The 23,861-nt window shown below is 43.5% G+C and overlaps 3 protein-coding genes across 7 annotated transcripts; all 3 read right to left on the bottom strand.

Annotated features, from left to right (window-relative positions):
- Nucleotides 1-557: 557 nt before the first annotated feature.
- On the bottom strand, nucleotides 558-6,105 carry LOC136472062 (zinc finger BED domain-containing protein RICESLEEPER 1-like). 2 transcript variants are annotated; one of them, XM_066469793.1, is made up of 3 exons: nucleotides 5,972-6,105; nucleotides 3,226-3,519; nucleotides 558-2,647 (listed from the first exon to the last, which is right to left on the bottom strand). In XM_066469793.1, the coding sequence occupies exons 2-3, from the start codon at nucleotides 3,515-3,517 to the stop codon at nucleotides 558-560; spliced, it is 2,382 nt and encodes a 793-aa protein (XP_066325890.1). In that variant the 5' UTR covers nucleotides 3,518-3,519; nucleotides 5,972-6,105. The 2 variants fall into 2 exon arrangements, with proteins under 2 accessions (XP_066325890.1, XP_066325889.1); XM_066469792.1 differs by lacking the exon at nucleotides 5,972-6,105 and adding an exon at nucleotides 5,652-5,726.
- Nucleotides 6,106-8,413: 2,308 nt separating this feature from the next.
- On the bottom strand, nucleotides 8,414-11,585 carry LOC136472063 (uncharacterized). 4 transcript variants are annotated; one of them, XM_066469796.1, is made up of 5 exons: nucleotides 10,941-11,585; nucleotides 10,724-10,813; nucleotides 10,564-10,612; nucleotides 10,329-10,463; nucleotides 8,414-9,284 (listed from the first exon to the last, which is right to left on the bottom strand). In XM_066469796.1, exons 1-4 carry the CDS (start codon nucleotides 11,445-11,447, stop codon nucleotides 10,369-10,371), a joined length of 741 nt encoding a protein of 246 aa, XP_066325893.1. In that variant the 5' UTR covers nucleotides 11,448-11,585; the 3' UTR covers nucleotides 8,414-9,284; nucleotides 10,329-10,368. The 4 variants fall into 4 exon arrangements, 3 of the variants coding, with proteins under 3 accessions (XP_066325893.1, XP_066325892.1, XP_066325891.1); XM_066469795.1 differs by having other exon boundaries at nucleotides 10,333-10,463; nucleotides 10,724-10,819; XM_066469794.1 differs by having other exon boundaries at nucleotides 10,724-10,819.
- Nucleotides 11,586-13,789: 2,204 nt separating this feature from the next.
- LOC136476388 (helicase-like transcription factor CHR28) lies at nucleotides 13,790-22,361 on the bottom strand. The gene is given in 14 exon segments (XM_066474204.1): nucleotides 13,790-14,211; nucleotides 14,749-14,958; nucleotides 15,043-15,543; nucleotides 16,406-16,624; nucleotides 17,007-17,137; nucleotides 17,600-18,447; nucleotides 18,449-18,513; nucleotides 18,515-18,574; nucleotides 18,660-18,734; nucleotides 18,823-18,837; nucleotides 18,839-18,895; nucleotides 20,176-20,351; nucleotides 20,460-21,282; nucleotides 22,116-22,361. Coding segments are annotated over 13 exon segments (3,072 nt in total). The 5' UTR covers nucleotides 21,070-21,282; nucleotides 22,116-22,361; the 3' UTR covers nucleotides 13,790-14,106.
- Nucleotides 22,362-23,861: the final 1,500 nt, after the last annotated feature.

The raw sequence follows: 23,861 nt of genomic DNA on the forward strand, positions 1-23,861 counted from the left end.
AATCTAGAAAAAAGTCATACAAAAATGATAAATTTCAGGTGCATATGCACTACAAGACAAAATTCTTGGGAATTTGTCTTCTAGTGCAGGTGCACCTGAAATTTTTTATTTTTGTATAAACTTCTACAAAACAAGTTTACATCTCACCTTTTGTGTCGAAGTATGTCTATAGATTCACTATGGATATGCATCGTTTCAACATGTACGCACACAAGCGCAAAAAAAATAAAAGGGGGAGGAACCAGAAGTTAACACAGTTTCAATATTGTGTTAGCTGAGAACAAACCCCTTTATTTCTATAAGATACTGCAGATCCTATTGATGATTATTTTTCAGTAACCATCCAGTATCCAGTAAGAAAAAATGGATACTGTGATTGTCTAGCTAATAAGATATATTAGTGCAGGTGCAAGTGGAAATGTTTCAACTGTGCACTATCAAATTTTATCGAGAATTGACAATTAAGATGCTAAATAAGACAAACCAATAAAGCAATGCTTCCTTACAAAACTGAAACAAGAAATCAACTGAACAACCAAAGTGAAGAGCTTACCATTCTATTTAACCCAATCTCGGGTACATACAAGAGCCTCGATTGTTTTGATACTTAATGTGCTCCATTGCTTATGTATTACATTTACCTCACCGCTTAACGCGGCCTCAAAATTAACAGCAGAAGCTGGCACTGCCAGGACATCACATGCCATAACTGAAAGGGTTGGATACTTTGTAGAATTACTCATCCACCAGTTCAGAATATCAAAATCATCCTTTCTTGGGACAAGACCATCTTCAAGGTAGTTGTCAAGTTCAGTCAATTGTTGATTCCTTGTCTGTGCATTAAGATGCTCATCCCAATCTTCCAATGAATCACTGTCAAATCCATCCAACTCAACATCACGAGCTTCACGAGCTGATGTATCGGCACCCAAGTTATCTGAAAGACCACAATATTCATGGAACAGCTCCCTTATTGTATCACGAATGGCAGATACATACTTTTCTGCATCGGTACCGAAAGCTCGCTTCAACCGGAACTGGATAAAAGTCATTTTGAATCTGGGGTCAAGAACAACAGGTATCGACAGCCACACGTATGAATTTTGCCAATACTCATTGAATGCTTCCTGCATCTCCCAAACCATGTTAGCAAGTTCAGTGTGATCAGTTGATGCTTCTTCTTGCAAAGCTGTTCTAACTTTCCACAGTTCATTGAAGTACATATTTGCTGTGGGGCAAACAGGACCACAAATCACTTCAACAGCACGATAAAAAGCCCTGAGTATCCTGCAAACACACTCAACAGTTTTGTTATCTTCTGCAGATAACAATTCTTCAGAGGGAAATGACTTCTTGAAATGCAGAAGAACTTCAAGCCTAAAGTAAATTCTGTGCCACCATTTAGCATCTTCCTGTGGGCACTTCAATCCCATATGTGCAACAACTTCTAGAAGTTGCTGTCGAGTCAGAGATGAGGACATATGTGCCTGAATAAATTTCTCTAGTATGTTACCAACATGATAAAGCACTGGTTGCCCTTTTGAGACAATGCTGTTAAGCACATCATTCACACAAGCGATATTGCATAGCTCACCTCTAATAGGAAGGCATTTCCTTTGGATGAGCAAGTCCATCAGCTTTGCGGTTCCCTCATCATTTCTAATTTCACTGCCAGACGTCAAGCTGAAATGCTTCTGATCAAGATTCCAATCTCTTATAGCTTCCTGTATGACATTAAATGGTCCAATATCAGAATCTAGCACACAGGCCTCCTTAAACTGTATCATCCTTTCCAAACTAGTAGGTGAGGACCAAAACACACCAAATTTGATGGTTTTCCTTTGAAGTTTCCAGTCAGAATCAATAAAATGCACTGCCAAACAGAGATACTTCACTGAGGCCTCAGCTCCATGAGGAGCCCAAACACTTGCTGACAAGGAAACCCGATGGGACAAGAGTGCAATTCTTTCCTTAAGGTCAGCCTTTTCTTTCTGAAACAAAAGAGTTGAATACTCTTCTATATCAATGCTTGAAGCCATGCTAAATGTGGGGTTTAGGCTCTTTGCAAACCTTCTCATTCCTTCATGCTCGACAATCGACAAGGGATAGCCATGTGAAATAATCATTCTAGTTAACTCTTGATAAGATGCTTCTTGGTCAGGTTTCCTGGTTATATCAGTAGCAGTCTGAGCTGATGAGGTATTTTGCTCTGAGGGACTCATATCATCCATTGCTGGTAAAGCTAGAACATGACGTTCGCCTGAGATGCCTTTGAGGAACTTACTAGCATATTCTGCAATCTGAACTTTGCCATTTGTCAATGCAGGTGATAGCTCGTCTTGAAGGCTAGATTTAGATCTTGGTATACTGGACTGGAACAACACACCTTTCTGATGATTTAGGCTATTTCCACTCCGTGCTGGACAAGTCTGAGTATGCCGGTTCAAATGGCTTCTACCTTTATCTGCACTGAGTCGCTTGTGGCAATGGACACAGTCAGCACCGTGGACTCTCCCTTGAACATAGAATGGTATAAAATCCTTCCAGACCTTTGACCTGAATTTGCTATTCTCACTATGAGTCAACAACTTTATCTCATCAAGTGAATCTGGAAGAATTTGGTCCACCGGCTCTACTTCATTCACCACTACATGTATAATGTACAAAGTTTGAATAGTTCAGTCATAATATGCACAAAAAATGAAAGACAAAATTTTCCATGAAGAAAGCAGGATTTTAGCTTCATACAACATACAGACTAACAAACCACGAAATTTATGAAATAAAGAAAAATGAGAGGCCAATGCACTGTACATAGTCTATTGTATGCTCCTCTGTGTTAACAATGCATCTTTTAAGTGTTCTAAAAATGCTTCTTTTTAACTCGGCCACTGAGACAGATTAAACAAGCACTAACCACTTAATATCCTTCACAACATTAAAGTAGGAGCGCAGAACTAAAAGTAAAAAAATGTAAGAAAATATTTTATCTTTAAAATGGTAATCATCATGAAATGACAGTCCCATTGTAAAGGCATAAAAGCTTCCATACTAATTAAGGAACTAGAAACTTCTACAAAAAATTATAGCATCTGATGATCAATGTAGTGAAGCTTACAAAATACATAATACCACATAATATCATTATGCAGTCTACAGTTGTATTAGCTGCTTGAAATGAAAATTGGCATCTCTCTTAAGAACTAGTCAGTAGCTAAAGCATACCATATGGCAAGTCTGCGTCCTGTTGAAATGGGCTTGGACAAGACCCATCTTTTGCTCGGCAAATTTTCTGGTGTCGCCACAAATGACTTGTCCCATTGGATTGACCATCAGCACCTCTGCAACTCATGCGAATATGGCAGTAGCGACATTCCGCGCTCTGAATTGCTCCATCTACAATGATGGGCTTGTACTCGTCCCAAACCTTGGACCTCTTCTTTCTGAGTCTGGAGGGGCCATCAGAAGCTGCTCCTACTTTCATGTCATCACTGTCATGCTCGTCCAACTGATCCATATCTGCAGATAACCCAATATTATTAACTTTCTCAAACACAACAACAACAACAACAACAACAAAGCCTTTAAGTCCCAAACAAGTTGGGGTAGGCTAGAGTTGAAACCCAACAGAAGCAATCAAGGTTCAGGCACGTGAATAGCTGTCTTCCAAGCACTCCTATCTAAGGCTAAGTCTTTGGGTATATTCCATCCTTTCAAGTCTCCTTTTATTGCCTCTACCCAAGTCAACTTCGGTCTTCCTCTGCCTCTCTTCACGTTACTTTCTCAAACAACATTTAATCTAAATTAAACAGAATGACAAACACCATAATAAAAATGCTTAATCGCCATGAGGAAATGTCAAGAGGTTCCACTGAAAGCTGAACTCCACAGAAAACCTCTCAGCATAAAATGCCAGAAGCATTCTGCACAAACAAACAATAAGTGCAGAAGCTAACTACTACAAGGACATCAAGGTGCCAAACGCAAAGCAGATAGCCATTAACTCCCACCCATCCTTACTACTCCCTCCGTTCCAAATTATAAGTCGCTTTGACTTTTTTAGTACATCAATTTTGCTACGCATCTAGATAAATAATATGTCTAGATACATAGCAAAATGGATGAACCAAAAAAGTCAAAGTAACTTATAATTTGGAACGGAGGGGGTATTTATTAACAAGGACATACTTGCAATCACCACCACTTCATGCACACAGACAGCTACAACTATAAAGCTAACACATAGTATTCTCTAAGCAACTTCAAGTCTCCAAGCGCCCAATTAATGACAGAGGACAGAATAAATTCAAGGTAGGGCGAAGTCAATAGCATAGACCACAAAGTAAGGTTTAACATCGAAGTATAGAACACACATAGGGCCTGTTTGGATTGTCAGAATTCATCTGAATTTGAGTCAGTTTGCACACCAGTCTGTTTGGCTCCACACAGGAATTATAAAGTAACATTCCAGAGCTTTGAATCCTAGAAGATGAGGGCCAACAACCAATTCACGGGCTTATATATGGAAATTGATTCTCCATCCCTTCCCCACGCCCCTGACTCGCCCCATGCCCTCATCCTGATTCCCGAGCTCTGCTCTCAGGGCCATGGCAGGTAGGGTTTCCTAGTGCCAGCCCTTCAATAGGGCCCTTCCTCCATCCATCACCAGATCTGAGCGAGACGTCCGCGTCCTCCTACCATCCTAGAAGCGAGTTCTGCACACGGGCCACCTGCACGACATGCACCACCACCTCCATCTCCCTAGTGCAATCCCTCACCCTGCCGCCGATGTGGCAATCCTAGAACCACTTGTGCTCCGTCTCGACCAGGAGCTGCCCCGCGCTGAGGGAGGATGCTGCCGTGCAGGGGCAGGCCAGCGGTGCCCTGTGGCAGATGCAGCGGCAGTGGCGCCCGCCCCACTCCGGCGCGGTGGCAGCAGCCCATGCCCAGCTGGCGACATGGAGGCTGCCCATGGAGAGGTCGGTGGAGTCCCCAAGATTTGTTGGCCCTACCAGATTAACCCTCACCTCGCCGCCCGCCTCCCTCCTCTTCGTCCAATGGTTTGGGTCGACTAATACACCAGCATCTGTTCTCCAGTTACTCACCCAGCATCGGAGAAATGCAAAAGGCCTTGCAATGTTATTCATTCTAGAGACTGCAGCTCATAAAGTCTCCCCTCTTTCAGTTATCGCTCCCCCAAGACTTACCATTTTACTTCCCCTGAGATATGCAAAATTTCATTCGTTCTTGAAAATACTTCTCCTGTTTCGGTTAATTCCATGTCTGCACTCTTTCACCTGACAGCTGAGTATTGCTTCACCAGTAGTTGGTTAAATCATTCTAGAGAATCCATCACTTGGTTAGTGCTGTTACTTAAAATCAGTAGTGGGAAACTATGGTTGTACCAGGATGCTACGCTCGGTTCCCACTTCCTGGTGCTTTTGATACCCACCGCCAATTAACAAAACTCTAAGAATCAGCCAAACAAAAATTGGAATTTAATTCTAAGAAAAAGTTTCCATGTCCAACCAAACAAAAAAAAAATGAATTGAATCAAATTCTAGGTAACCCATTTCTCGTGGAATCTAATTGCTATAATCATCTTTGTTAAAAGAATTGCTATAACCATTCATGGAATGAGATTCAATTACAGGGATCCAAACAGCCCCATATAGAAATGATCCCTCGGTCAAGCATCAGACATCTTGTTGTGCAATTGAACATTGATAATATTTATTTCCGAAAAGGCCCATTCAACTGTTATGTAGCACCAATACAGATATGCATATCTCCACCTGCCATTTGGAAAATATATATATATATGTGGACACAATTTAATTTTGTTTAAAAACATAACAAGGCATGCCATCTAGGTTTTGTAGCAATCAGCGACACCACTAACAGAGCAGGAGCACATAGTTCACAGGATGAGAAGAAAAGGAAGAAAAGGGGAAGAACAAGATGAACTCACCTCGGCTCCCAACGGATTGCTGCCTTCTCAGTCAGTGATCCCACTGCCGTCGGATCTGCAAAGCAGCAGCGCCAATCCACCACTGAGCACCAAGGGATCTGTGAAGAAAGGAACGCAAGCGCGCCACCACACCAGACAAGGGAAGTCAGCAGAACCTGGTGTTGAATCAGGGCAGATTTGAGGATCGAAGCGCACATTCCAACAGTGCTGCGAGCCGCAAAGGTGGGATCTAAGTAGGGTTAGGTTGGAGCTGGATGGATCTGTGGGTTGGTGAGTGTTGGGGGGTGCGCATGCTGGAGCCCGCCCAGTTCATCGTCTGGGCTCAAGTGAGCTCTGCAGGGGCTTTTGACCTCAGGACATAGAGAACATCGTCCATGCAAACACGCGTTATGGCCCAAATTGTTAAGCCATTTGGCCGTTTAGGATATTTGAAGTTTGCAGCGCTTATTTTCAGGAAAATGGTGGCAGCGGCACTTTCAAAGTTTTCTTTTTGGCAAAAAAGAAGAGATGTGCTTGCCAAAAGATAAAACAAACTACACCGACACTCTTTGTTTGAAAAAGGGGCTAAACTCATGAGAAATCAGATCGATATACGTATTTTCAAATGAAAGACCCCGCCAGCAATGGGCTGATATTCAACTCCATGTAACTCATACTCACACTCACGCTGTTCATAGCAATGCAGCAGAACCTGGTCAAGAAAAGAAAAAACAGAAATGCAGATCCCACACTACCAGCGCTGAAACTGAAAGAAAACTATAGTTTAACTTCCTGGAGTCTGTGCTTCAGAGTTCAGAGTGAACTACCTTCCACTAAACTTGGCTAAACTTATGTAAAAAAAATGGATCATATGTACTCTATAGACCGGTAGACACCCATAACCGATACGTACATACACAATTGTAAAAGAGACTAAGCGAGACTACCAGTAATGGGGCCAACCTTCATAATAATGGAGAAAGAATAGGACTACATACAATTATAATCATAAAACAGATCGAGCAAAATGAAAAATCGATGCCCCAAAAATCATCACTTAATTACGGAACAAAATACAAGGTATACGGCGCCAAGAGGAATATGGGGGTGGCACCCGCGCAACCCCAGCACGGGTCCCCGCCGCTAGCGACTCCCGGCGGCCAGGGTGGCGGCGGCAAAATACGAGGTGGGCGCGCGCAGTACTTCGGCAGGGAAGGGGATGATGCGGGGGATAGATGGGGGCAGGGGAGCTAGAGGAGGCGCACCTGGATCGACGAACGTCGTTGGAGGAGGTCGCGCGGGAACGGGGCGGCCGGCCGGCGGCGTTGCCTTTCCCTTTCTGCGGGAGCCGGGAGCGGACAGCAGCGACCCGACGTGCCCAGGGTAACCCAGTCCGACCCGCCCCAACCCGCATTTGCAGTGAACCCAACCCGCCCCGACCCGCCCCCATTTCCACCCAGTGACCCAGCCCATACAACTCATTTCGGCCCAGCCCATGCATTGTGACGCTATTCAGTGTTCACTGCGTCGCAGCAGCAGCACCTGCCGGACGAACCCAACCCAAAGCATCGTAGGGTTGAAAGCGGTTACATTTCAATACGAAAACGAAATCGAATTCGGGAAGGTCGGAAACGAACACGAAAACGAACTAACGGGATATCGAAAACGAACTAATTCGGTCGGGAACATGTCGAACACGGTCGGAATACGAAAAGCAAAACGGAAACACCGGCCCGTAGAACCTAGTTGAGCATGACAACATGCCAACAGTCCGATACCGACAGTCCGACACAACCACACATGGTCATGCACAATTCACTTGTACACATACATTGATACACAAATCACCAATTCACCATGACAATTGATAAATAGGCAACATGTCTAAATATTTAGAGACATTTGGGCTAGCCAACAGGTTATATTTCAGCAGCACTTCCCGAGTTGCTCGAGTTGCTGGCTGGGCCGTTGGCTGCTCGAGTCGCTGGCTGTGGCTGGGCCGCTGGCTGCTCGAGTCGCTGGCTGGGCCGTTGGCTGCTCGAGTTGCTGGCTGGGCCGCTCCGCTGGCTGCTCGAGTCGCTAGCTGGGCCGCTGGCTGCTCGAGTTGTTGGCTGGGACGCTCCGCTGGCTGCTCGAGTTGCTGGCTGGGCCGCTGGCTGGGCTGGGTAAGAAGTAAATTCGGAATGTCCGCTTTGCGTATACGGGATATCCCGAAATAAAAACGGGATATGCGAAAACGATCGGGATAGGGCCCAAACCGATTTCATCCCGATTTCGAATTTCGTGTCCCGTTTTCCATACCGATTCCGTTTTTGTCCGAAAATACGAATACGATTGGGTTAAATGTAGAAATCGGGGCGGAACGGAACGGGATATATCCCGACCGTTTTCAACCATAAAGCATTGTGATAGCAGAAGACGGGAAAACCCTTATCCAAGCTGCGTGGCTAATCTGCGCTTTTAGACTTTTCATTCAAACTTAGAAACTAAAACATCTTAGGGCTGTTTGGATTCCGGCCACAGCTCGCCTAGCCACAGTTTATGGCACGCCACAATTCGTAAGGCTCCTGTTTGGTTTACACGTAGACCAGGGCAGCCACAACGCCACAACGCTCATTGGCCGCCGCACTTTGTGGCGAACGATTTCTACGCCGCCGCCACAACTCGCCGCAACTTAGTGGTGGCGCAGCCTGGCCCATAACCAAACATCCCCTTATTAGCTAAAAGAAGGCAACCCGTTAGTAGCGGCGAGCGAGCGGAGCAAGCTTCTTAATCAAAAGAAATCTGAAGGTTCATTGGATTAGTTGTGGACTGGATGCAAGCAGCAAGCATGGACTGGATGTAAGCAGCAAGCAGCAAGTTGTACAGAGTCTGTTTTGGGGCACAAATGTGTGTAGGCCTGCTCCAGTCCCACAGGAGATTCAGACAACTGAGTGAAAATCAACTGACAGGTACGAACTGAAATTACCCCTGCGGAGAACAAACCAAGAGCCGCGTTTTGGTCATATAACAACTGATCATTCAGGCTTCAGGCGATAGCTAATGTACTACTAGAACAAACATGATTCATCAAAATTAGATGTTCTGATCCTGGAAGGTACATCGACAGTAGCATCTTACGGGATGCACAAGAGATGCAACGAAGCAAAAACAGGTTCCAGGGACCGGAGTAACTATTATTGATTTTTCGGAATATCTGAAAAATGGAGATGTAGCAAAGAACTATCTCATGTACTCGTGCAACGGTTATATTATGTACAAATGTGCATGTCCCTTCTGCGAAGCCGATCGAAGAACTCAACAAGCTGACCTCAATTGATGTGGATAACGGCACCTGATCAAGAATAAACAAACAAGAATCAGCCAGGTGGGGCTGAGCCTGAGCGGCTGACTACTGCGTGTAACAAAAACATCAAACGAGAAGCTGGCAAACAGTGTTCTAAGGAATCGTAACAATGCATGCCATTATAACATTTAATTATTCAATTCTGACAAAACATTGGCAGGAAGGACGAACAAGGTGGATATTTTTTAGAAAACTAGGAACATCTCGCAAACCCATTTGTTAGAAAATTTGATTTGCCCAACAGAACATCCTAAACATAAAAATCCCAACATCATTAGCGTGATGACACCTCCAAGCAAAAATAATAATGATACTTCCAAGCAATTTAAGGAGTAAGGACCTTGATTTATGCTTTTTTTACGGAACAGATCATTCATATATGTTATTTGCGTACAGTGTTATCATGCTGAAATTTCTGAAAAGGCAATTGCTACATCCAGTAAATGACATGGTCCTGATTTATGAAATTAAACCGTACGAGTTCTGATTTAGAATAAAAATGGCCATGGCTAGAAAAAGCAAAAGTCTAGGGTATCCTATCCCTTGACATGGATAAGTCCCTCACCTCTCGTTTGACCAAATTCCCACTGATGAAGTCAGAAACTCTTATTTGACAAACTAGCTAGTTGTTAGTCCCAAATCAAAATTCATAGTAGTTCTCAAATGCAATTCTAGACAAACAAGTAAATACAGTATCCAAGTTTCTTTTCGGAACATACAAACTCGGAGTGCATGGTATTGTCAACCAGCAGTATAACCAGCTACAAGTACAGCTGTGTGGTAGGTTCGTCAATCAAGCATACAAACAACACTAATATAGTACCAGGACATCACAACACTGCCCCCCCCCCCCCCCCCCCCCCCCCCCCCCACCCCACCCCAGCATGACGATGTAGCTCCAGGCAGAGCCAGAGCACTAGAGCAGTATCCATCATCCATCACATGTACGTGCTACTCCTTTCGACACCCAACAATCACTAGAAATATCAGATATACGGCAGTGAACAACATGTGGTGGATAAATGATTTTACCTACTCAGTTCGTATGTATGAACACAGCCCGAATCGCCGGCTAAGCTGATGGAGCGGAGATGTTGTAGCGACTGCGCAAGCCATCAATAGTCCTCTCCACGGACTTTGCCATCTCAGGGACGGTCACCTTGCACACTGGTCGCCACCACCAAAGTTAGAACAAAACATGTTGAAGAGAAACACATGGAACTGAACTGAAATTCAGAGAAATATGTTGTTTCCGTCTGCAAAGTACCACGAGATGTGGATGCCTGCACCTCAGCCACGAACTTCTTGTACGAGGTCTGCGATTCACGGAAAGCACCAGAAATTCAGAGTTCAGATAAACAAGCGAGTAATCAATACGATGACGAACAGCAATAGCAAACCCACGCAAGGAACGAGATCGGGGGTACCTTCACCAACTCCGCATGCTCGGCGATCTTGTCGGCCATCTTCTTCTGCTCCTTGTCCACTTCCTCCGCCAGCTGCAGGCAGCCGTGGGACTGCATCTGAGCGCAGGGCACGCGGGGATCGGAGAAGATGGCATCAGTCATCACTATCACACATGATGAACTCGACGAAGCAACCAAACGAGAGAGAGAGCAGGTGCAGGGAACGGAGACCAGACACCTTGACGCGCTTGGAGATGCGGGAGTGGGAGGCCTCGAGGTCGCGGACGTAGTCGCCGTGGAGCGCGTCGAGGCGGCGCTTCAGGGAGTCGAGGTGGGACGCGGCGAGGCTCCTCAGGTCTCCGATGGTGGACGTGGCAGCGGGGGAGGCGAGGGGCGTAGAATTCCTGGTCCCAGGTTTCGCCGGCGGGGACGAGGGCGAGAGGCGGAAGCTGAGGTCGGCGGCGGCGGCGGCAGGGGACGGCGTGCGGCACGCGGAAGGCGAGGAGACGCCGGAGGAGAGCAGGGAGACGGGGCTGGGCGTCGCCACCTTAGGCTTGGCCCTGGACCTGGGCTTGGCCTTCGGCTTCGGCTTGGGGGAGGCTGCGGTGTGGGTAGCTCTCGGCCTCGCCATGGCCGACCCTGGCTCTCCTGTTATCCTGTCTCTTCGTGGGCGGAAACGTGAAGAAGAAATTTGAAATTTGAACGGTGAACGGTGAGGGAAATGAGCACGCTTTCGGTCTCCCATGTGCTATCGGTCTCTTACGAACGCAACCAACTGGCTACGAGGCCAGATGACGGACCAGGATCGCTACTGCTGTGCAGTAGCAGTATCTCAACCGTCCAAGCAACCAGCAATGGCTAGGATCAGAGCCCTTTCTCTCCCATTTTTTTCTCCCCATGTGCTATCGGTCTCTGTTTTTGGAGAGTTGGCGCAGTTTTCAGTTAAGTTGTTCAGCCACAAAATGTTTTTCAAAAATCCAAAATAATTCATAGTCAAAAGTAACATTTTTCTATGAAATAATTTTCTCAACACATATGCTTAAGTGAAAATAAAATCGTTTTTCCTGCATTTCATTTTACTTATAGTCGTTTTCTGGTGGAACAATTTTCGAAAAATCTTTCTACCAGTAGGTGACTTTGTCTTACTAGCAAATATACCCGTATGTTGCAACGGGACACACAATTTGTTTCCGTGCTCATGCCAATTGCTACAGCGGAAGACATGAAATTAATCACATTTAAATTGTTTTATTCCACTTTTAGATACTGCACAAAATATCCAATTGATGTAAAAAAAACTTAGGCAAAGTTAAAGGAGGAAGCAGGAGGCAAACTTAGGCAATGCCACCAACACGGCGGCGCCAGCTTCTCCGATGAACGCAGTAGCAGGGCCCAAGAGGAAGCAGCGCAGACTGCTCCATCTCAGTGGCGGCGCTACGTGTGGGATAGGAGCAGTGGTGCCGCAAACCCCCAAAACCAAAAAAAATTGTGACCTTATCATTTGCGGAGACAGTCGCCTAGGCGTGTTTACCTCCGAAAATGATTTGACCCTATATTCTAAAATCATTTTTCTAGCAGTGGGTGTGGAACTGAACCTATGTGGCGGCGCGAGGAGACGAATCTTTTTTTTCGGAGCGATATGAGGTGAAGAGACGTGAGTTGAGATGGATGCGAGCAAGTGAACGGACTGTTGGGTCAGATAAAAAAATAGAAGAGAAATTTTGGCTCTTTAAGAATTAGGTATAGATTTTTTAGATTTAGTTGTTACAACCTTACATGTTTTTTTTTGTAATTTTCAACATATATGCTCCATAATGGTATATTTTTGTAATTTTCATACTTGAGTCTGGCACTGTTGGTGACTCACACATGACGAGCAATCCTCCTTGCAGAGCCAAACATCACCGTGCGCATAGGGGGAGAAAAACATAGACCGATAGCACGTGGGGGAGAAAAAAATGGGAGAGAAAGGGGCTCCAATCCTAGCCATTGCTGGTTGCTTGGACGGTTGAGATGCTACTACTAGCTTATGTTGCAGTACTGCAGGCGATCCTGGTCCGCCAGGGTCAGTGAATAGACATCCTCGTGCCTCCCCAGCAACGTTTAGACGGTAGCACGGCATATGGATAGAGCCAACAAGGGTTTCTGACCTTTTTTTTTGAACCAGAGGTTTTGACTTTCGAGTTTTCTCGCACGACAAAGAAGGTACAATAGGTCTGTTTAGGGGGTTTTGGTTTCCTGGACTAAATTTTAGTCCATGTCACATCGGACGTTCGGATGCTATTTAGGAGAACTAAATATGAGTTAATTAGAAAATAATTACACAGATGGAGACGAATTTATTAAGCCTAATTAATCTGCCATTAGCACATATTTACTGTAGCACCATTGTCAAATCATGGACTAATTAGGCTTAAAAAATTCGTCTCGCAAATTAGTCATAATCTGTGCAATTAGTTATTTTTTTCGTCTATATTTAATACTTCATGCATGTGTCCAAACATCCGATGGAAAAGGGACTAAAATTTTCTAGGAACCAAACACCCCCTTAGTTGGATGGCTAACCTAGTAACCCCAACCAAACTTCAGGGAAGCCACCTTCAAGCTATGTTGATTGCTTGTGTGCTAGAGCCTAGAATGCCACCGACCACCCTCATGCCTGGCTTGCTCGAAACGTAGGGGGCGGCCGTTCTCAGGGAGCCAGGCTTGGCTAAGCACCATGTGTGAAGTCTCCTCACCGTCTACCCTCTCCCCACCGCCTCTTCAACCTTCGCCTAGGAGCACGCCTAGCCTGGGCCGGCGGCGGCACCACGCGCTCTCCCCGGCACCTCTCCTACAGCCCTCTGCATTTCCACACTCGGCATCTGCGCAACGAGGCGCTGAATCTCCCTCTGCATCTCCGCGCTCAGCATCTCCCGCTCCGCCAGCACCACCGGAAAACCCATCCACGAGCACCTCCTGCATCGGATTCTAGCTTGGCTAGAAGAACGCCACGAAACCAAACATACCCCTCGCCCGCTGGCAGATGCCAGACGGGACCTACAAAGCATGCGCACGTTAAAAAAACTCATTGCAAGTTGGCAAGCATTACATGGTGAATATGTATATACATTAGGCTGACTCCTCACAGGGAGAAAAGCATATAGCAGAGGCACCGTGGAACTCTCCTCCATGCCCCGGGGAGGCGGGGTGGGGGGTTATATTACACATGCTATCTAGCCCTAGATTACACATCTAGCAATCTGAGCACCACAAAACTGGGGCTGCAGCAAGGCATGCGAGATGGACCCATGGGCCTCGCCTCGCAACGGTACACAGCTTTTGCCGGATTATAAGATTATACAAGGTAGTACAACGCATCATGCCCTAACAAGTTGACCGAGGCATTGAGGGTTCCCTCACAATCATATCCTAAATAGGTACCGTAGGTCTTCCACGGTGAGCCGGACCGCATGGCCACCGGATTTGTCTTCACCGAAAGCAGAGTTCACCATGGTTCTCTTTTCCTCCTGTTGAACAAGCCAATATCAGGGTCAGATGAGCCAAGTAACAGAATTTTAATAAGAACATAGAGTTGATGGGTGATAGGATGGCTACATCAGAATCAAGATCACTTCCCATGGTACCGCAAGTGCTTTGTAGTAAACTAGGTTACACTTGCTTGGCTCTCTTTATGCTGACATGTGACAAGCGAAACATGATTAAAGCACCTATCAGGTTATCATGCAATTCTCTTGAGGGCCAGATTATGCAACCAACTAAACATCTTTTTTTTAACAAAAATGGCAGGAGCTCTGTCTTTCAATTAAGAGAGTTCAAAGGACAGTACAGGTTAATACTGAGGCCCAGTGGGATCTAGTAACAGTTCCCCAACTAAACATCTAATGATTGCAGTCATCTTAAAAAAACATTACATGATTAAATAACATGTGTACAACAATGTTAATGCATAGCACTCATGCTCCAAAAAAAATTTAATCAGGCAAATGGCCTGTAAGGAGGGGAAAAGATGCATCAGCAGCAAAATTTTTAACCAGAATTATTACCTGCAGAGCTAAAATACGATCTTCCACAGTATCTTTAACGGTCAAGCGAGATACAGTAACAGGCCTAGTCTGCCCAATCCTGTGAGCCCTATCAACTGCCTGTTCCTCAGCATACGGGTTCCACCAGAGATCAAGGAGAATTACATGGCAAGCAGCAACCATGTTGAGACCAAGATTACCAGCTTTCAGTGACATAATCATAACTCTAACCTGAAGAAAGAAAAAACTTCTGCTTAGTATGTCTGGAAACTGTAAAAGAAACAAAGGCGTGAAAAAACTAACATAACAAATGACCTCTGGGTCAGTGTTAAAATCCTTCACGGCTTTATCTCTTAAATTGAGAGACATCGTTCCATCTAGTCTCCTGTACTGTATAAGATTGTTATTCAGTGAAAGCTCCAGCAAATCCAGCATGCCAGTCCACTGGGAAAAGACAATGGCTTTCACAGGGGCGACTCCACTTCGGTTTGATTCCATTGTATCACTTTCAGTAAGGGCATTCATGTTAATGATTTTATTCAGTATATCAATGGCTGCTTGTATCTTGGATGAGACAAAGCTGATTTGACTGATTGAAGATGACTCATTATCTGCAGATGAACTAGCTCCTGCAGAACTGGATTCGCCAGAGATGCAAATCTTTAAAGCTCCTGACGAAAATAACAACTCAAAACCTAATGTTCTACTGCAATTAGGGGCAGGGCACATAGTCTCATCAGTCGTTATTCGTTCATGTATACATTGATAGCAGAAAACATGACCACAAATTGTCACAATAGCATCCTCAGGTGTGTCCTGCAAAAGGTATAATTTCATTGCAGAAATATAACATAAGCCGAAAGCAAAACATTTTAAAGTGTATGCAGTATAATGAAAATTTGCAAAACCAGCTATTGTAAATAACACGCTTACATATTGTACTGCCAGGAAATAGAAAAAAAATGAAAAGAAAAAACTTTCCTAAATGTGTGCAAACTTGGCCCAGCTCCTTGGTAATGTTAGGCGGAGATACATGACACAAGATTTAAGCATGGCCCAGAATAAAATATGTTTTCACCATCATTTTGTTATGTGTTCATGTCCAATGACAAAAACTTCTAAAAAATGAAGTTTGATGGAGTAGATTCATGACAAAGTGGGATCACCTGAAAGGCTGCACCTTAAATGAAGGAACAGACCTAAATTGGATTTTCCAAATGTGCGTACTTTAAAAAAATCATATTAAAAATTTACACTAACTATTTCTGCAAAAATATGCTAAATGTGTGCTGTGCAAAGAGAGAACAGATAAGCATCCTTTGTTAAACATAACTATGTTTTGCAGTGCACATGTCAACATTTTTTTGAACTAGTACATATTTTAACATAAATGTCTGGATTTTTTTAGAAGTTTTTAAGGTGTATACATACCCAAAGTTTGGAGGAGCTAGTGCAGAAAACCTGCATTTGGGACCACATGGACAAAACTTCTAAACAACTCATCCTATGTTGGGGTAATTAATCTACAAGGGAGCCCATCACCAACAACTCAATGAATCCAACTCATCACACATCCAGCAGTACACATGAGGCTCATATGATTACACCCAAAAAGAAGGGAAAAGGAGATAGAAAGAAGGTGAACATCAAAATAGCAGCGAGAGATTAGATTGCTTACATCGCATAAGCTACAGGCTGACCCCACTTCCAGTTTTGCAAGCAAATCTATCACCACATTCTTAGGAAGTTTCTTTGCCATTTCTATAGAACCATCACCTCCATAGTCTGACTGATTGCCCTTCACAAGAATAGGATGATCACAGGCTTGCCGAAGTCGCAGCAACATTAAAAGGATGTTGGCATAGTTTTGTTTGAGTGTCCCAGCCGCAGCAAATGCCTGAATGGGCAGGCAACACATCAGCATCAAGACATTTCAATTTCAAGATTTCCCATTGCAAACATGAGATGCAAATATTTAACTACTGATCAAAACTACTATACATCTTTAGATATACAACAATGCATTGGATCGGTACAGATTAAATAAATACAAAAGCATGAACTCATAAGGCAATTTAAATAGAAAAATGAGGGAAAAGCTAGCAATATACAAACCCAAATAATGACTCTAGATTACAGCATTGATGTTGAGCATATGTATACAGTATACTACAGGGCAACTAATAACCAACAAGTTTTAAGAGAAAGTAGCAACACCAAGGCACTGTCCAGGGGGGGAAATAAAGATAAAGCAAGTGGAACTTGAAGACATAACCAACCTTGAATTGTTGCCGAGAGCGTTCCTCCAGCATCAAATAAAACGACCGCTCCTCTTGTGTGAAATCTACTTTATTCAGATTAATTGTCTTCGGAGGTAAATTTATTATTGGTTTGCCATTAATCAGAGTTTCTACATGAAAAGGTAGCATCCAATCATTATAGAGTTTTTAACCAAATGGAAGATAGAATCAACTCAGCCAAGTCCACATATACAACGAAAAGGAACTATAACGTGACAACAAACAGAGACAAGTATAGAAAAGAAAAGACAACAATGCCCAATAAAATAGCAAGGACTTACAGGCTACAGCTCTGTAGTAACAGTAACAGTAACAGTAAAAGCACAAGAAACAGATTAATATTCTACTATCTTAAACGAAGCTATCTAAAACTGAAAACAACATGCTGATTTGGAATGTTAACCCCGAACATTACATGTAAGCTTAAATGAAGAAATAAATTTTAACAAACCCTTCACATGTCCTGTAGCAACAAATAGTAGAAATAACATTTAAGTGCTGCACATAGACTAAGTAGCATAAAAAAATATAACTGCAGGAAGACAAATTGAGTAAAAATCCATTTTTATCACCTTTTGTACGACGCAGGAGAACTACCCTCAGCACAGCCTGAAGTTTCTTGTATCCATGAACTGCATCTCTAGCAATTGGGTGCTTAATCATTGTGCAGAATGAGTTATACGTGGAATACGGATCATATTTCAAGAAACGGAAATAGCTGTACAGCTCATCAATTGCATTTTGTATAGGTGTTCCTGATAAGCACCATCTTCGTTTTGCTCTTAGCCCACAACAGGCTCTGGCCACTACAGTTCGGAAGTTCTTTATTGTCTGAGCTTCATCAAGCACAACCCTAAACCACCGCACTCTTGCAATTGGACCACTGTCAAGGTCAAAGTTTTTGTCCTTAAGTTTCTTTTTTTTCTTAGCCTTGTTTTGCATATTTGCTGGTGGCTTTCTTTTATTGCCAGCAGAGGGTTCTTCACTGTTCTTTTGATCTGCATCATCGTCAGCCATCTGTTTAGGTACTTCATTGGCCACAATTGTATATGTAGTGACAACTACATCATATTTTGCTAGCTCACTTGGATCTTTGGTCCTTGCACCACCATGGTAGACTAAAACAGATAATTTAGCACCTTCACTAACCTTGTCAGTTAATTCGTTAGCCCACTGCTTAAGAACACTAGCAGGGCACACTACTAGAGTACCTGCAGCTGGCCTTGTCATGGAACGTGAGGTGGATGCAGATGATGTGGAAGCTTTAGCTTTTTTCTTGCGTTCCGCTTTGGTTTCAACCATTTTATTCAGAACATTATTCGGTTGATTAACACAAAGTTCAGCACTAGTACCAGTAGCTGTTGACTGATGAACTAGCGCCTTGGTCCTTGTTAGGTTCATTGCTAACAGCTTGTTCTCCCTCATCATCTTCATCAAGGTTTAGTGCTTCAGATTTCAAACGATCTGAATCAACAGACATAAATTTTCGACTGTTCATTCCTCTGTTTTTGTATAAGGGCAATAGTAGACACTGTCTTCCCAAGGCCCTGTTACAACACAACTGCTTGACTGTTAGAATACAAATATGAAAGATCTAAGCGCTTATGAAGAAGTAAGGAAATCAGAAATAACCTGATCATCAGCAAGAATTCCGCCTGCACAGTGTGAGCTATTCTCCTTTGAAACCATCCAAGCCAACGCCATTTTCTTTCAAGTATTAAAGGTATGTAAGGACATGATATCCAGCACAAAAGGAATTGACACATAATCAAAAGTTATACAAGGTTCCATGTACCTGATGCTTAAGCAGAGGATACTGCTAGCACACCCTCGGGCAGATCATCTTCCCTTTTTTCACGACTGATATTCTGCATAACATATTTTGAAAACAATGACATTCATGGAGTCGAATGATGACACTCAGAGTACAATGAAATATAACAAGCAATAGCTAAGCAAAGTTTACCTGGGTACTTAAATATAGAATTCCTAGAGGGAAAATAAATCATAGTTGAGCGAGAAAAATAAAAAAATCTCAGATCAGATAACAAAAGTTTTAAAAAAAAGCAAAATATGCATGCCGCTCTTAAAAGTCAAAACAGACACATGTTTACAAAATAAAATGGAATCCTTCGGAAAAGGAAGATTTGTAAATGGCTACGGTAGTTGCTAAACATATTTACTGATCATCAGATCAAAATATGTAAAATGCACCATCAATCTCTGGCTTCCTTGATTGAAGTACACTTACAATTCATTTTCTGAAAGATCTAGCGAATGGAGCTGAAACCTTTTTTTTTTGGGTAAAGTATGGATCAGGATATAATCTTAGGAGCAAAATGAGAAACTCAAAATATAAGTATTGCAAGGATAAACTTTCAGGCTGCACATGGCGTTGCTGCAGATTATGATAAATGGATAGTCTCCCGTTTGCTAGAACTGTTTTAAAATATTTAGGCGTTGAGTCAGCTATGTTTTGAAAAGCATGTTGCGCATGGACATATTGTTACATTTCAAATAACAGAGTAAATCACACGAGATAAAGAAAGGGGACAATCATCCACCAGAGATCAGACAATCTAATTTGTTAACCAATAATCAAATTTTCTAAATGACATGCTAGATTTATCAGAACTGCTTTGCTACTAAAAAAGTGCCCCACACACAAGAAAGAGTAAATGAAGCATGCAAAAATCCCATTAAATCATTTTACCAGCGTCACAACATAAAAAGCAACCATAAAGTAAAATGAAAGGTAAATATTTGTATGAATGATTTATTCAAATTCAACAGGTTGGAAGATGCAATTTATTTTCTTTGAAAGCATTTATACAGCAATCAAACATGTCGACATGATAAACTTAATGTGATTCTCTCTATCCCTTATAGAATATCCTGATGATGAAGTGGGAAACTACCAATTAGATAAATTAAAATATTGCCTACCACTACCACCCACTGATTCATCAAGTCAAGCCAGCACTGAGAACAATGGTTACATTGTATATAAACTGCCATCGATGTAAGTTCAAGCGAAGAGGAGATTATTATTAATCCAAATGCATTCAGATTGCAACTGGATTCAGCACACCACAGTATTAGCTGGGCAGGAAGCAAGCAACATGTACACATAAATGATCAAAGATACCTGCAGGGCTTCTTGATATACTGCCCTCTCATCATAATCTAAGACCCTATTTTCAGGATTAAGGCGATTGCGTGTCTCAAAGCCATTAGCAACTTCACTGTTATTAGAACTGGTTGCTCCAACCATTGGAGGTAGTACCTTATGTGAGGTAGAACCTCCATATACAACAACATCATCTGCCCATATAAAAAGGGATGAAGATTAATGTTACTACAGAAAATCTGAACCATTTCCAATGTTTGTATAATCGATAAAATTATATCATGTGATGCTAGCGTACGCACCATCATCATCCACTTTCTGGGTATTAAGTGTGCTAGAACTTCCTCTTGCAATTATTGAAGATGAAGGTTGTAAATTTCCATTGGCAATATTTGTCCCCATTCTGTTTTCACCGACATTTGGTGACCTTGTAGTGGAAAAATGGGGTGGGAGCTTGCGTGTCTCACTAGCAGCAATTGGATGCATAGATTTCGATGCGTTGCCATTTGAAAAGGATGGTGGAAGGACCCTCTTGTTATTGTCATTTGCATCAGCTGTAGAACTGCTATCAATTCTACTGGAGGTAGAAAGGCCCTGTCGCATAGCCATGTGAGAACTTGGATAGGGACGAATCCTGTCCCCTGAATCAACTGTATAACGACTACTCTCAGCATTTCTACCATTTGTAACGGATGCTGGAAGAATCCTGTATTGACCATTGTTGTTCTCAGTAGGCCTAACCGACGACGGAGCAGGAGCGCTCCTCTGCCAATCTTCATCCTCAAAATTGATTATACGTCCTTCATTTTTATCAAACCTTGTGATTGCAGATGCTGGCTGGTGGTCATCACCGAAAATTGAGTCATCATCACTATCCGAACTCAGGTCAATAATGGCACCGTTTTCATTCATATTGGCAGCTAGCACATGCACCGTATATGTGTTATCAGGACTTTGTTTTTCTTAGCATGACTAAACCATTCATGAACCAATGGTTTGATTTCGATCTTATCTTAATAAACAGCACTTCCTTTTTTACAGACGATCACCAAGCTAAAGAGAGCACACCACACATCTCACAGTAGCGCTCACAGTTATTCGAGTTACCCTCACTGTGGGAGTAACCTGCAGGAAGATCAAACATGTTAGAGCTGACTAAATAACAAGTAGTCACAAATCGGAACAGCAATAAGTGCACAACAGTAGGGAAGCTATATATGTAACACAAAATAAACAATAATGAAGGAACAAGATCTCTTCCAATCAGCGATATTGAAATAACAGCTCCCCCAACATGTCGGACATAACCGTTACATATACAGCCACAGCCCAAGTTTTTGGAAAATCTGGTGTTAGGGCATTTATTGTTTCCGGCTAATGTGGCATGCACTGGGAGAGCAAGCCTAGATCAAAACCTGGATCAGATCGAACGGGAGCATTCAACGATCATAGATCCCACCCAAAGACAGGCAACCGGACCAAATCTTACATGGCTGAGAGCCTGAGACCCCTGTGTTCCCGACGGGATCAGCCAATCTGGCATAGGACGCACGCTCCCAAACCTATATTTATTTAAAAAAAATCCCAAACCCGCCGCAGCCCAGAGGCCGAGACTCGGCGTGGGACACGAGGGCTCACTTGCACGGAATCCCGCAAACTCTTCTCAAAAATAGATTGAACTCCATGTCCATCACCTAATCGACAACTAACAGGTCCTACGGTAGCAAGCAATGGCGATCTAACACGGCACGCTGCAGAAAAAAAAAAGGAGGAGAACCTCGTCGAATCAACCGACGGATTGGACCGGGAGGTAGGGTACCAAGCAGCGCAACAATCCACGCACGTGAAAGCGGCGGTAAAAGTGTTCGGTTTTGATCGAGAACAAAACCGACCCCTGGAACCTCGAGGGAACCCCCACCCCACCTCGCCCATCATCCATGCGGAGCAAGCGGACTCACCACCGAGAAGGGAAGGGACCGAATCCGCGCCCCCAACGGGCGGATCTCCGCTCCGCCGGATGGCCCAGGGAGAGGAGCGGCGGCGGCGCGGCGGAGGATCCGGGGGAGAGCGAGGGCGCCTAGAGGGAGACCGGCGGCGTTGCGGTCGGGGGATATTCAGGCTAGGTTTGGACTTCGGCAACTGGCGATGGCGAGGCGTTGCGAGGAAGTGGCAGTCGCACGCCAGCAGGGCCAGGGGCGAATGCCAGTGTCAGGCTTGCCCGGTCGGTCGCGGTGCCGGTGCCGGTGCGCCCCCGTGCACGCCTGCATCCCCATTCCGTTGCAAATCTATTTCCCCATCTCTTTTTTTTTTGTCAAGAAAATCCCCATCGTCCCAGATAATAATATTCACGTAGGGCTTGGGAATAAATAAAAAATGCTTTCGATCACTCCAACGGAATGTTCCGGTACCAGATTGTACCGTATCGGATAAAAGAATGGAATTAAAGATAGTGTTTAGAGGCTAAAATTGGAACTTTGGTCTGTTCCTGAATCAGTCTATGACAGCTTTGGCCCAACCTATCCATATGAAACTATATGAAAATAGTATCATATTAGTTTTATAATGGAACAAGACTACATGTATGTACTCCATAGAAAATATAGATACATGGCTAATTGAGATATCAACATCTAATCGACAAATACTAATTTACTGTCTCTCTTTTGTCCTACTTTTCCTATCCCATATTGTTGTTCACCAAGGATGGCATCGTAGACTTGCTAGGACTGCCGACGTCCTTGCCTCGACGAGGTCCATCCCGAGCGAAAGCTTCGACGGTTCCTTTACTAGTTTATCGGAAAATTAGTCATTCTTTGTCACGTAAACGCAATAGCTATCTTTGCTTGTAAACATTGTTGGTGTGTAATCGATCTTTGCGTCAACACATATAAATATTATGATTTTACAATTCTTACAAACTTTAACATGTTATCAATAGACATCATTTAGTACAAAAAGTGCATAACACAAAACTACAAATTAGAACCAACATTAACGAAATACTCCATTCGTCCCAAAAAAAATATTGTTTCTCGAGTAGCCAAACAATCATTTCATCAAACATATACATAATTACAAATATTATAATATGTACTTGACTAATCATAAAATATATTTTTATAATAAATCTTGTTATAGTTGGGATTAATTGTCTCCTTAAAAAGTGAGATTTGTGTTTTTTACCTAAAGAAACAGCATGTCTTGAGTTGAAAGAAGGACGTTGAATATTCATCCGGCCTATACAAGTAAAGTCAACCCTAGGCTACAAGGTGGCCAGGAGTTTACACTCGCTCGCTACTAATAACAATAACAATGCTCATCTTCTACCCTCGCTCATCCCCTACCTCCGCCCAACCCCTGTCGGTCTCGCCCACCGACCGGCCAGCGGTGCTCGTGGCTCTATTGCCCACCTTCGCCACTCCTTCCCCACTCTTCTCTAATTACTAAAGGAGAAAGATGAAGATTTCTTCACCCCTGCCGCCTCACCCGCGCCCCCTCAACCTACCACCACCGCACGCCCCTACTCCTTCTAACGCCGTTGAGCATGGAAACCTCCCCTGAAATCCGAAACTCCAAACCAAATCCCTACTGTTTTGTAAATATAGAAAAATCCCGTCTTAGTATAGTATTATTATTTTCAATTGTTTCCATCTGAGCGGCAACTCAAAGCGTCCATAGAAGGATTAACCTAAAGTTTACAATTC

Source organism: Miscanthus floridulus, chromosome 8 (assembly GCF_019320115.1).
Source record: "Miscanthus floridulus cultivar M001 chromosome 8, ASM1932011v1, whole genome shotgun sequence".
In the NCBI taxonomy this organism is placed as follows: domain Eukaryota; kingdom Viridiplantae; phylum Streptophyta; class Magnoliopsida; order Poales; family Poaceae; genus Miscanthus; species Miscanthus floridulus.